The 14,898-nt window shown below is 47.1% G+C and overlaps 1 protein-coding gene across 1 annotated transcript in view; it reads left to right on the top strand.

Annotated features, from left to right (window-relative positions):
- Positions 1-14,898, top strand: part of LOC147033653 (fibulin-1-like) — a 92,316-nt gene that overhangs the window by 15,708 nt on the left and 61,710 nt on the right. The window contains 3 exon segments of the mRNA XM_085871738.1: positions 10,029-10,152; positions 11,038-11,164; positions 11,467-11,617. Coding sequence (XP_085727864.1) covers positions 10,029-10,152; positions 11,038-11,164; positions 11,467-11,617 — 402 coding nt within the window.

Below are 14,898 nucleotides of genomic sequence, written 5' to 3'. Positions count from 1 at the left end.
TAATGGTATATCTCAGGTAAGTACAGCACCTCCCTCTGATGACTTGTTTCCACTTGCAAGTTTAGAACATGAATATTGCAGAACCAGGCCAAGCTGGAACAAAGTTCCTCATCTCCATGAGCACAGCAGAAGTTCTGAGAGATGGTTATTTTGTCCCCTACCGGTTTCACAGGAGGGGACTATAGGCTTGCTCTCCGTCTGTCCATCTGTCACACCTGTGGTTTTTCAGACTTTTCCCATACCCTTCAACATCTTCTACTAAAACTTGGTACATGGCTTTATTATGTTCAGTTGCAGAACAAATTCGACTTTCAGGGTGCATTGTCAATTTTTCACACAGTTATGCCCTTTGTGGACTTTGAAAATATCACATTGGTAGGGGACATATATTGCAAAACAATTCTCGCTCTTGTTAGCTTACCTTGAACGGAGTTCTAGGAAGCTTATAGGATGGTGCTGTCAGTCTCGTCCATCTGTCACTCCGTTCGTCCACAAACAACTTCTTTGAAACCACACAATTTCGATGAATCTTTACCACAACCTTCATCACCATATCTGTACCAAAGTTTGTTCATGGCATTAAAAAAAATTGGGATCTATAGTGGAGGGGGTGGGGGGGGGTTGCCCCCCAAAATATGCATTTGCTTTCTTCTCCGAAACCACACATACGATTTTGATGAAACTTGACCACAACTTTCATAACCAGTGATGTACTAAAGATTGTTCACTGCAAAAAAAAAAAAAAAATCTGAAGGTATTTATTTTCTTCTCTGTGACATATTTTGTGGGTCATCCAGCCGCTACTAGCTCAGCTACCCAGGGATATTGCCCCATGTTAATTTTTTTTTATATGCAGGCTGCATGTTTTATAGAACATTTGTGAAAACATGCATTCATCTGCTCATGAGTCACAACCACTCACAGGCTGCACTCAGGTGACCACATCCAAGAAGACAGCAACCACACACCGAGTCATGGAGCTGGTTGTGACTCAGCTTATGAGAGGTTTTGGATCATTGACTTGACTGTGCAGTAATCGGTGGAAGCAGTTGCAACCAAGTTATAACAAAGACAATTGTGACATAGTGAACAAAGCAGTACCAGAAGACCACGTTATAAGATCAGTGCAGCATAGTTGTTCTGAGAAACAGTGCTTTCTTTAGATCCTGTCCAAAGCGTACCAGTTTGACATCAGTGTCATGTGAGGAACACTTCCATTTTATTGCTGCTGGATATCACCAGCATGAGGAATGGTCTGAAATGGGCTCACAGGCTTTGCAGAAACAACATCCCAACAAAGGATGCTCCAGACAGCTGAGTTAGGTTCCACTCTGATGAACTCCGAGCCTCCTTGAGTGCCCTCATCTCGAAGGAAGAATACCCTCCCCAACCCTCTCCACTCCCCAACCCCCATTTCAGAGCATGACAGAATGCAATCCCCAGGAAAGCAATTTCATGAACATCTTTCCCCTGGTGTGCTCCTTCATTCATCTCACCCTCTTTATACTGCACATCAATCTCTCTTCCTCTCAGGTCAGGTATGGGAGCATGCATGCGGAGCAGCGTGTCGGTCTGGCAATGTGCCTCAGGCCAGGTCCAGCGATGTGCCTCAGGTCAGGTCCAGCAATGCGCATCAGGTCAGGTCCGGCGATGCGACGGAGCAGCGCGTCGCTGCGTCCACTTTCCGCCGGTACTCCAGGGACCTCCATCTGGCCATCCCCCAGGCAGATGCATGGCCCTTCCCCATTTCCTTGAGATGCCGGTCAACCTGCTGCAAACACGAGGCATGTGGTCGGCCAATTGGTCTCCTCCACTCACGAGGCTCCTCGCTGAGAGAATCTGGTGAGCAGGATCAGCGTCAGGAAAACGAGCTACATGTCCACACAGCCGCAGCGAACGCTCACAGACTATGCAGGTAACAACTCTCATTTGAGTCTTTCTCAGCAACCACTCGTTGGGCACAAAGTCTGACCAGCGATAGCCAAGGATTCTCTGAAGGGACCTGGTACCAAAGGAATTAAGTCTCACATCCATAGAGCAAGAAAGCAGCATGGACCTGAAGTCTCAGACTTTTGTCCTTCACAGGTACCAACAGCGTCACACCTCATGATCCAGTGAATCCATGACTCCTCAGGCCGGACCCAGGCGTCCATTGACCTCTGGCTCACAGCCAGCAGAGACATGAATATCAGTGCCAAGGTAAGTGAATCTTTTAAAAAGCCAGGATCTTAGTTTTGACGCAGGAAACCCGAAATCCCAGCGGCTCCGACTCCTCATTCAACACCTCGAGGGTCCCCAAAAGGATATCCAGTCTCAGCAAAGATGACTACATCATCAGCGAAACCAAAGTCAGAGTTCTTGACATTCCCAAATGATACACCACAGCCTGATCTCTCCGACATTCTTCCCAGAATCCAGTCCATACAAGCGCTGAAAAGATTGGGAGCCAGTACAGACCCCTGATGAACTTCAGTAACAAGTGGAATTGGTCAGCGATGGTATCACCACATCTCACAGCACTCTCAGTACCAGAGTAGAGTTCAGACATCAGATTGATCAGTTTTGGTGACACCCCACGAAGACCAAGAATCCTCCAGAGGGCATCCTGATTCACTGAATCAAATGCTTTACAGAGATCAACATAAGCTACAGGCAGCCCCTGCCGAAACTCTCGTCTGTGTACGGTGAGGATCAGAAGAGCAAGGATACGGTCAATTGTTGACTTCTTTGGTGTAAAGCCTGACTGCTCTGGGTGGTGGTGCTCAAGCAGATGATGGCAAACCTTATCAATAATTATCCGAGCAAAGACCTTGCCCAGCACTGAGAGCAGCGTCACCATTTGGGAGTTGTTGCAGTCTTGGCGATCACCCTTCCTTTTCCAGAGAGGGACAACAAGGCACCTCTTCAATTCAGTCGGGATGATGCCTGTGTTCCAGGCAGAGCACAGAACCGCATGCAATGACCTGAGTGTAGCATTTCTCCAAGCCTTGAGAAGTTCAGCATGGATTCCACAGATCCCAGGAGATTTACTTCATTTCAACTGGTTCACTCTAGCCTGTTTCCACAAACGAAGGTGGATTACAGTTGATTGGAGGGTCAGCAATGTGGATAGTAATACCTCTGACATCCAACTCAACAGCTGGTGGCTCATCCTGGTACACCCGTTCAAAGTAATCGGCCCAGCGGTACTTCACTTCGGACTCCTCTGTCAAGAGCCTACCACCCTCTGCTCGAACTGCAGTACACAAAGGGATGTCCTTGGAGCAATGCAATGCTTGAATTTTCCTGTAAACCAGACGAGAACCACTTTACCACAGGTGATGTTCTACCCCCACACAGATTCTTAACACATAGGCCTCCTTGTCCACCTTCAGTGCACAGGTACAGTTTTACGCCTCAACTTACTGAACATCTCAGCTCTGCCATTAAGCCTGGTCCTGCGACTCTAGTCAATGGTAACCAATGTCCCTTGAGAGACAAAATTCTTATTAGCCCTCTGGTGAGTTCGAAGACATCTACTGGCAACATCAAGGATGGTGGTCTTGAAGGCACTCCATAACTCTTCAGTATTCTCAAAAGCACCCAGATCCCACCCCCTCCCCACCCAAATGCCCACTCAGCATATTCGCAAACTCCTCAGCTACCATCTCATCCTTGACCTTGCCACCATCCAGCCTTGGCTGGGATGGTACCATTTTCCCAGATTTTAGCTGAAACTTCAGAGTTGCTGCAATAAGCCTGTGGTTGGTGTTGAGGAACTGAGCACTCCAGTAGACCCTGCAGTTCTGGATCATCCTCCAGTGACCATCAATGAGCACATGGTCAATCTCCTTTGCTACACCAACAGTGTTGGAATACTAAGGCCACTAATGAGTCTGTGGGCACAAACTATGAACCAGCAATCCTCAGTTCATGATTTCTTTCAAAGTCAAGGAACTTGGTGCTGTTCTGGTTCACAGTTCCAGACCCATGGGTACCAACACATGTCTCATAACCATCCCTATCAGTTTCAGCCGATGCATTGAAATCCCCAAAGACTAGAAGAGTATCTCACTTAGGGCAATGATCAACCACAGACTCGAGCGTGGCATAGAATGCGTCTTTCATGTTGAGATCACTCGCCTCAGTTGGAGCATACTTCGAGACCAGGGAAACGACACCCAAGGAGTGATGAATCCTTTGTCTCATCATACGCTCGTTGACCGGTGTTACCTCAATTATCATTGGAGTCAGCTTGTTGGACACAGCTGCAGCAACTCCTTGGGCATGGTAACCATCAGGGCAACCAGACAGTAGTAGGTGCCACCACCCATCATTATCTCGCCGCAATCCGGTCTCCGAACCTCAGAGAGTGCAGTAATACCTCTGTTCAAATGCTTGAGCTCAGATGATAACAGACACGTGATCATCCTCTCTTGGGGATAGGACATACCAGGCACCCAACCGAAGGGACCACCCCAGGTTAACCCAAGGAGGCCACGGTCTGGTGGACACCTCCACACCAACCTGAAACACTACCGCAATCTGACCTGGGAAGATTACCCCACAGTTTTCCTCCTGTCATGAAAAAGTGTGGGTCCTGAAGGGTTTGCCCTAATCCCGTCATCCGGTGAACCACCCTGCGGGGGCAGCTGCACAGGAGGTACTCCCATGGAGTAGGTTTTTAATTTTCTTTGCGTTTTTTGTGTTTTGCGGAATGAAGGTTTTTCTAGTGGCCATGAAACCCGACCATGAAACAAGTTAGTACATGTTGACATGGTACCTGTAGCAAGCCCCAGATGTAATCTGGCCTGACCTGACAATAAATGCACTTTTATAAGCTTTGTTCCAGGCACACCCCTGCCTGTTACACAGCTTATCAAATGGCTGAAAAAGCCAATCACACTCCATCTCAAAAGTCAATCACACGGCTGCCCACGACCTCCAAAGCCTCGACCAGCCTGGGCTATCCTTCCAGTTGACTGTGCAAATCTTTGCTCCATGAGGACTGCTGCTGACCTTCATTGTGAGTTGTGTTACGTACTGGCAATACCTCTCACACTCTTGTTGTGATCGTTAACCGAGATCATATTTCACCACGCTTGTTTAACATGACAAATATTAAACGATTATGCGCCAAAACAATAATAACCTTGCACGTGCTATACTGTAAGTAATTACATTATAACACAACATTATAACACCCGTAACAACAACAATAATTACATTATCAACCATTCAAATCCTTCAAAGGAAAATATTTCCAATCCAGGATCTTTCATTTTATTACCAAGACATTTGTTCGGTTGACATTTGCATGATCACTAATTTCTGGTGAACACAGCCATAAACGACACATCTGCCTTGTCGATTAGTACATAGTCACGTGACTTTTATACAGGAGTCTTGGTTCATTGAAAAGCAGAACTACAGGTGGAAAAGAGATGACAAAGTGGGACATAAGGGAAACAATGCTACAATAATGTACCGACGGAATACAGCACAATGATTGAAGCGCAAAGTAGATGGTGTCGAAAAGCTCAGAGGGAGAGATGAAGGTGATTGTGGGTGGCAGACTTGAAGGCCTGGAGAGAAAGAGCCCATGACAGACTCAGGAATAAGGTTCCACATGATAGAGAAAAGGGAAACTTGTTAGTGGAGGTGAGGTGAGCGTTCAGCTTTGACCATTTGTGGACCAGTCATGAAGTAGCACTACTGTCCTGTGGTCCTGTTTATGTCACTGTGGAATCTCAATGAAAACCGTGTGTGTGTGTGTGTGTGTGTGTGTGTGTGTGTGTGTGTGTGTGTGTGTGTGTGTGTGTGTGTGTGTGTGTGTGTGTGTGTGTATGTGTGTGTGTGTGTGTGTATGTGTATGTGTATGTGTGTGTGTGTGTGTGTGTGTGTGTGTGTGTGTGTGTGTGTGTGTGTGTGTGTGTGTGTGTGTGTGTGTGTGTGTGTGTGTGTGTGTGTGTGTTGCCATTTTTCCCAGATTGCTGAACGGATATTCGCCAATCTTTCAGAGGTTCATCAGTGAGTGCCTGGGAGTGTTGTCAGCCAAAAAAATGTTTGAAAAATTAGAAAAACAAGTTTTTTTTTTTTTTTTTTTTTTTTTTTTTGAGTCACTCTATCATGTCTAGATACCTTGAGAAAGAAAGAGGGTTTAATGTCAAAGTAGACATCTCTCTAGCTGTTATTAGAGAACCACCTCAGTGCCATCGAGTCTGGCATTTCACTCAAGCCGACTGGCAGGGTCTCCAAGCAGCCATTAAACTTCTAGTCTGGTCTCCCATCGCTACTTTCTCCAACATCACCTTGTCCTGGGAATTATTTCAAAGAAACCTGCTCTCTGTCTCTCTGTCTCTCATGCACAGATTTATCCCATCTCATATTCAGTTGTCCTACCCTTCCTCCCGCCCATGTTATTTTAGGCCTCCACGCGCAAAAAAATGCTGGGTACCCCTGCTAGTAACCAATGTAATGTTGTTAAATAAAGTGGTGTAAAAGCCACTGCAGCAATGGCGATAAACTTCTGGAATATTTTTTTGATGACCTTTAAAATCTTTATTTTATTTCAATTTAATTGTATACTTGAACACTGTAAAACACACATCACCTTTTTTGCACTTTCAAAACCCTCCTGTTTAGCTGTGCTTCGACAAAATATTACAGCATTTTACCTCATCACGAGTCACGACCAATCAAATTTGCCACTCATTGACCCTGCCCATGTCGTCGTCATTGATAAAGACAGTGGTGGGGTAATGTGTTCTATGAACTGTCTAATTTACCATTTGAGCTTCTGTCATCAAATTTTCAACAAACCTTAATTTATGTGAATATGGAGAACACTAATAAATAAAATTTGCTTTTCTCTTTTTTTTTTTTAGCTTTTGTTTTCTTTCAGTTGAGTTTGTGTACAAAGCGAACGTGGACGAGCTTTGCATTTTGAGATGTTTTCAAGTCTCATCTTTCTTTCAATGGCCTGTCAACACGGCCATCCTCAATATCATGTTCGATAAGCAAGATAAGATGAAGCTTGAGATGTCAAGTCAATGGTGTTTAAGCATCGCCGGTTAAATGGTTCATTCAACAAGCCTGTCTCTCTTAGGACAATTGCATTTGCTGCATACCATGAGGAAAATGGCTGACAATGGCCTTTTGATGAATAATGATACATTTGTGTTTAAGGTAAACATGGGTGTTAGATGCAGAGACTTTACACACTTTAGTAAACATCACATTTCCTCAATAGAAGCTGTCTCTAAATGTGGCACTTGTGGTCGACTCGTCTGCAATCTGAAGGATGAGATGGTGCCTTTGAAGTGGAACACATGCTTTAAGTTTGATGCATCATCTCCATGACAAAATGGAATTGTCAACAGCTGCTTATCCTGCTCGGCCTCCTGAAAACCGGCCTTACATTTGTTTGTAGTTGCGTGCAGACTCAGCAATTCAAAAACTCAATCACTCTGAAACGGCCTTGAGCCGGTATGGCTTCGACATTTATTTGTTATGTGGGTTACTCCATTTTGGCGTGGACCATTGGGATCTTATCGTGCAATGGATGTTCTTGATTTTATTCATCACGAGCAGAGTACCTGCCCGTAATTTGCGTTTTGGGTAGGTGGGTAGAGTTTGCGCATTACTTGCTGAAAAAGGTAGAGTCTGTATCTTGCAAGAAGACTTTTGATGTTTCTGTGGTGTGTGTTTAAACGGGTCTAACGGGTTTACAGGTCCAAAGGGTGTAATCTAAGGTGTCTTAAGGGTGTCGTGGTTGAAGAAGTCCAAAAGGTCCTGAGAGGTCTATAAGAGTCTTCAGGGTTATAAAGGTTTAAAGGGTGTCTTCCATTGGGAGTTTGGGTCTAAAGGGAGCGTAGAGGTTTAATATGGGGTCTTACCACTCTAATCAATCTTATGGGTCAAGGGGTCTAAGTAATCTGAACGATGAAAAGGTCTTAAGGAGTTGAAAGGGTTTAAAATATTGAAATGTGTCTCAAGGCTCTCAAGGGTCTGCAGGTTTAATGGGGTTTAAAAGGGTACATTTCAATAGTAGTTTGGGTCAAAGGCGTCTATAGGGTCAAACAGGTTTGTAGGGTCCACAGCCTTTCAAGGGGTCTGAAGGTCTAGAGGGGTCTAAGGAGTTTAAAGTATGGAAATGTCTAAAGGCATCTGAGAGTCGAAAATGCCTAAAGCGTCAAGGAGTCGAAAGGGTTTAAAAGGTATGCTCCTATACCCATAGTATGTACTTAATCGACATCGTCACGGTACGACTGACATTCAAACAGTCGGTAATTAATTATCGACATCTTGCCACGGGGTTCGACGAGGCTTCGTGGCTTCACCTTGTTTTTTGTTTTGAGCTCGTCGTCGAGATGAGCTGTTGATTAAAGCTATAATGATGTCCTCCAGTCAGTCATTCAGTCAGTTAGTGGGGCCATTAACTTTTGTTTTTTTCCCTGCTCCTTCAAGATGGCTCATCGTTCATCATTTTCCTCACTCTCCTCATGCCGAATAATGCCCAGAAACCTCGGCATTTTCTGATAACAAACACCACCGTCTCCCTACCCCACCACTCTTTCCTGTGCACATAACAACATGTGGTCGCGTGCATCGTCTCAGCAGGACAGAACCTCCTCTACCTCCGGTGAGAAAGAAACAGTCTAGTAGGTACGTTTAGGTACAAGGTTGTCAGGTGGGGACACAGTCGGATAGGTTGGGAACATGAGGTTTGGAGACAAGCTACTCGAGACCAGTCAGAATGTGTGAACTTCAAGTTTGCAGTGAGACTCTTTGAGGTGAGGGGATGAAGGGGGATCATCGACAAGGCACCACCATGATATGTCGGAAAAGGACTATTTTGAGATGTCAGTCTTGAAATTAGCAATTTGATGTTTACTGGATTGCCCAAGGATGGACACACACTGGTTGTGAGCCTCACTGAGGAACCGAAAGTTGCCCTCTACCGGATTAGCCTTTCATATTGAGAGAACAAGCTGCTTCAACACAGGATTTGATGTACCAGCAGCAAGAGGATGGATGAGATCATCGCAGATGGGATGGGATAAACAATCACGAGAAAGTGAGAGAGAGAGTGTTTTTGTGAAATAATACCCATGTGGAATATCAATATCAGATACAACCCAATCCTTTTGATAGGTCAGATTGCAGTTCCTGCCAGTTGGCCTTTGTGAATAGCCATATTCTGTGGCCTTGAGCTCGCTCTCCAACATTAGTCAGAGATATATCGGCTTTGATAAGAACATGGAGAAGCCAAGAGGGGCTGTCGCTGCCTGGTCCAGGGGGGAAGCACCGTTGATATGTTTCTTGCATACAGAATCTCAGGTCATGGAAGAGTGAGGTGGCAGAGGGTAAAAAAGCAATGTAGTGACATTTGTGGGGGAAGGGGGGTAAGTTGGACACAATAGCCAAGGAATGAAGAAGCAGGAAAAAGAGAGTGAAGAGGGGAAGAAAACAGTAAGCTGCGATTAAGAGCTAGGGTTGTGTTGCAAAGAGTTAATGGGGGTAAAGAAGAACACATGAGATGCGGGTGCACATCTTGCTTGAAACCATGGAGGAAACATCATCTATGCTTGGCAGTTCCAGAAGGGGGAATTCCACAACCGTTATCTGTTACCAGAGGTGGGTGAGCATTGGAAAGTTTACTGATTGGGTTAGGCTCTTGGAATCGCAGAAGGCCTTAGCAGCAATGCCTTGCTTAGCTAACTCCCAGACAATTTGCATGGTGGTCGTAGAAGTCACTGTGGTTGAGATAGAGAGGAGATTGGATAGCTCGTTACTGGATGATCAAAGTTAACAGGAGGGGTAAATATGGAGTTTTCATGATAAGGTGGATGGTGCACCACACGGATAAACATGAGGTGGTTCTGGATAAGTGTGCATTGCCAGAGATAGTCCATTGTGCTTGGGGGATTGGATGGGGGGGATTGAGAGGAGTTTGTGTCATCAACACTTGTTCCATGTTCCTGGTGCAGCATGCAAGCTACCTGTCCATATATTACATGATTTGTTATGTCATGCATGTGTTGTAGCTCAGGCAACCGAGATTCTCATGACCACGGTGATGCAATGCTGCGGCTATGGACAACGCTGGGCCAGACAACAACAACGATGTGAAGACCTTCTCCTGATGTCCTCCACCATGGAGTACTGTGGGTGAGTGTGTCTTCGGCTGGAAGCGTTGGCTTATTGCGTGGATGACTGTCACTCATCCGTCCCTCGTCTTTCATTTGGCAAAGATACATGTCCAACAGGATAGTTCAGATGCAGTACACCTGTCCATGAACTGTTTAGCCTGGGTTTGCTTCCTAGCCCGACTTGTAAATTGTTTGCAGGGTGTATGGACACGCATCGAATGTGCTGTCCCCTTGGATGGACGTCAAGCTGGTGACCTGCCTGCCCGTATTAACTGGTGGACAGGTTATCACCAGCACCATCCATGGCCAATTTCCATATTCCTCCCCTCATGTGCTGGGCATTGCATCAGCAGCATAGCCACGCATCATTGATGGTACAACCAGCAATTAAAGTGTGTGGATGTAATGAAGGAGAGAAGGGAAAGTAGTTTGGGAAAGATAGGAGTAAGGGGAGGGAAGGTGAAGGGCTGGGCTGGTCAGGTCAAGGGCATTCAGGATGCTTGGGGGATTTGGTGGGGTGGGGGGGGGGGAGGGGAGTCAGACATGACAAGCTACTGTACTTGTGCATGCAATCAATAGATATCCCCTTGTTACTTGTTCGTACCTCAACCACTCCTTATCCTGTATCCCAAATCATCAAGCCCCTCACCCCATCTTTCCCCCACCCCTTCACTCTGGAAAAAAACCCTCATTCCTCCCAATTTCAGGTCACTTGAACTGCCTGTAAATTATGTCACACTGTCACTGACGCATGCACGCGCACGCGCGCGCACACACACACGCACACGCGCACACACACACACACACACACACACACACACACACACACACACACACACACACACACACACACACACACACACTAATAAGACGTTGGAATGCCTGGTTGGTTTGCCATTGGTAGGATGGTTGGTGAGAGGTGTTGTCTGGCCTCTTTGGAGGAGTGGACATGCCAAGAAGGCATGGCCACTGCAAGACAGAACCATAGGTGTGAGCATCGGGCCGATCAGTGTGCTGGGAACATGCATCAAGTAAGAGTCCTCCCGTCCTGATTCATCTGCGGGTCGTTTTCCTCCTTTTCACATCCTATCTCAAAAGCGCTTTACCCGAGTTGCTACATTTGAGGAGAATGCTGTGAAATGTACATCGTTTATAAAAGTACATAACTTACTTCAAAACAATCCTATGAACAACACAAAAAAATGAAACAAACAACAATCTGGTTAAGAATGTGTACACATTGAGATTGCAGATCATTGTAATCACTCTTCATTCCCACAATGAACTTTCAACCCTAATTCCCATAATGAACTCCCACGACGACCTCTTACAGGCCTGCTGCAATTGCTGCTTGCTGGGACTGAGATTGCACAACGATAGCCAGCCGTGCGCTGACCTACCTGGCCTGGGGTACTTGTGCTCTCCGGTGTACCATTCTTGTTGCCTGGGCAACCATACTGAACCCCACACAGACAGCACCGCCGGTAAGAGACGTGTATGCCATGCAACCACATGTTTCACCAACTGCATCCGAGACACTTGTTCATGTTCGTGGCATTTATGTCATACTCTCTCGAAAATCCAATTCTATTCATGTTGCAGGTTCCTTCCTGTCTTCTTGTATTTATGTTGCATGTACTCTCTGAGGGGGCCACATACTGCCCGGAGTGCCAAAGAGTGCGTGAACCAAATGAACAATCCCCTCCAGCAGCCACACCCGCCACCAAGCCCAACCACGAAACCCAGCTCAGACCAAGACACCCTAGAGCCCATCACATTTTATCTGTAATGCTTATAAAGGCTCGGAGATGCCAGTGTTTGTGCCTTCATTTAATTTCAGCACACGCTTTACAACCAAAATGTGATAAGCCCCAGAATCTCTCAACCCGAGCCCAATCCCAAAATTCAAACTGCGGAATCGAACCCATCAGCAGCCCCGACGGCCGTGCCAATCTGCCCAACCTGCACATTCCCCGACATGCCGGGCTCAAAACACAACACAAACTCCACAGCACAACACAACCATCTGTGAGAACTTATCACAACCACCCATTGTTTATCACTTCATGAAAGTTGGAAGAGGGGTGAGAGAGGGAGGAGAGAGAGGTAGGAGCTTTGGCTGACTGTGGACAACGAAGAGATGGGAGGAAGGGATTGATAGAAAGTGGATTCACAGTAAGTTCTACAGTTGTTCATGAACACACAATACTCCAATCTCAGGGTGAACACTATATGAAAGGAATGAATGATGAATGAATGAGTTCCCACCTGCTGTTCCTTCGTCTGCCCTTACATTCCCTGCAACATCTGCAATGAGCTTGGTTTTTGGAAACCGCTCTCCCCTAATAACCTCTGAAGTATTCCATCAGGGAGTCCGTCTTCGAGGGTCTCTGGGCGGTGTTGAGCATGATTGCTCCGAGGTAAACGTTGAATTTTAAACTTTTTTTCAAATTTGACTTGGACAACAGAACACACGCTAATATATGTGCTTCATTTACATTATCAACTGACATTGTCTTGAATGTCAAAAAATGACAACAGCTGTGATTTAAAAAAAATCAATTTACTGTATACCGCTGCCGACTGTCTCTCACCATGGCTGCTTTCAAACATCGGTTGATGAGGAGTGGCAGGCTTGACACCGTGGGGTCCAATGCAGGCAGGTGGGGCCTGAACTTTGTATTTGTGTTTGTGATTGTGTTTCGCAGAAGGACAGTGCGGGTACTTTTTACGTGCATCACCATGGCTTGCAAACAAACAAACATCCAAGCAAGCTTATACAGTGCTTGCCAAGTACCTTAAGCACTCAAGCAAGCACTCCAACAAAATGGTTAAAGAATGACTTGCCAAGCAATAGCAAGCTGATTGGTCATTGAACATTCCCATGAAAACCACTGCTTTCTTCAATTTTTCAGATTTCACTCCAGATTTTGCCAGTTATTTAGTGCATGTGAGTCCAATCCTCAAAACAGAAATCATATTTTGATTATATACTTTCTGAAGTTGGGTCAGCCTTTTTGGACTGCCACTGGTAACGTGTAACCCAGTGCTACCTGCTGCATGGTCAAGTTGTCAGTGACTAAACCGGACACCCCCTCGCTGGCTTTGCCAGGAGAGAGAGACTGACTGTGACACCCTACCAGGATGAAAAACAACACCGAACGAAGGGCGGATGAACTCCCTTCGGGAGCCAACGAATGAACCAACGGTCTCCTTGAAAATATTCAATGGTGGTTGGAAAATTTATTTTTCCGCTTGGCCGAGTTACCCCTTCCTGCACAGTGGTTCTGCGAAGAGGTTTCCTCGTTTCAGGACGAGAGGAAGGCGTTGCAAGTTTTTCCTCTTCTTTTTCTCAGTAGTCCTTCACATTCAGTGACTCTCAGCCTTGTTTCCCATGCCTCCTTCCACCCCAACACTTACCATGCCTCCTTCCACCCCAACACTTACCATGCCTCCTTCCACCCCACCACTTACCATGCCTCTTTACACCCCACCACTTCCCTTGCCTCCTTCCACCCCACCACTTCCCATGCCTCTTTCCACCCCACCACTTCCCATGCCTCTTTCCACCCCACCACTTCCCATGCCTCCTTCCACCCCACCACTTCCCATGCCTCCTTCCACCCCACCACTTCCCTTGCCTCCTCCCGCCCCACCGCTTCCCATGTCTCCTTCCACCCCACCACTTCCCTTGCCTCCTCCCACCCCATCACTTCCCTTGCCTCCTTCCACCCCACCATTTCCCTTGCCTCCTTCCACCCACCACTTCCCTTGCCTCCTTCCACCCCACCACTTCCCTTGCCTCCTTCCACCCCACCACTTCCCTTACCTCCTTCCACCCCACCACTTCCCTTGCCTCCTTCCACCCCACCACTTGCCTTGCCTCCTTTCACCCCACCACTTCCCTTGTCTCCTTCCACCCCACCACTTCCCTTGCCTCCTTCCACCCCACCACTTCCCTTGCCTCCTTCCACCCCACCACTTCCCTTGCCTCCTTCCACCCCACCACTTGCCTTGCCTCCTTCCACCCCACCACTTCCCTTGCCTCCTTCCACCCCACCCCTTCCCTTGCCTCCTTCCACCCCACCACTTCCCTTTCCTCCTTCCACCCCACCACTTCCCTTGTCTCCTTCCACCCCACCACTTCCCTTGCCTCCTTCCACCCCACCCCTTCCCTTGCCTCCTTCCACCCCACCACTTCCCTTTCCTCCTTCCACCCCACCACTTCCCTTGCCTCCTTCCACCCCACCACTTCCCTTGCCTCCTTCCACCCCACCACTTCCCTTGCCTCCTTCCACCCCACCACTTGCCTTGCCTCCTTCCACCCCACCACTTCCCATGCTTCTTTCCACCCCAACACTTCCCATGCCTCCTTCCACCTCACCACTTCCCTTGCCTCCTTCCACCCCACAGAGGTATTGAACAGAGAAAGGGAGTTTATTCCATAGGCGGGGAAAAAGAGGAATGAAAGGGTGAAGGGTGAGCAGTGATTCGTGATTTTGGTAGTTTTACCAGAAGGGGTTGTTGGCAGACCTTAAGCGCCCTGCGGAAATATGGTGGGGACTAATAGCAGAGACCGGAGAGGACAAATCGCAGAGACAGGGAGGGGGGCAGACCAGAGAGGAGACTGTAGAAGACACAAAGACCACCGATCTGCCTGCGGTGAGAGAGTGAGAGGCCCAAAGACTCAGCCTTATTGTTGGAGGTACCAATGATTCGACATGCCTTGGTTTCCACTGCGAAAATCCGAAAAAGCTGAGAGGCA

The sequence above is a fragment of the Eptatretus burgeri genome, chromosome 2, assembly GCF_056783735.1.
Source record: "Eptatretus burgeri isolate ZD-2024b chromosome 2, Ebu_testis_v1, whole genome shotgun sequence".
NCBI classification, from domain to species: domain Eukaryota; kingdom Metazoa; phylum Chordata; class Myxini; order Myxiniformes; family Myxinidae; genus Eptatretus; species Eptatretus burgeri.
This window is presented reverse-complemented; position numbering and strand designations above follow the sequence as displayed.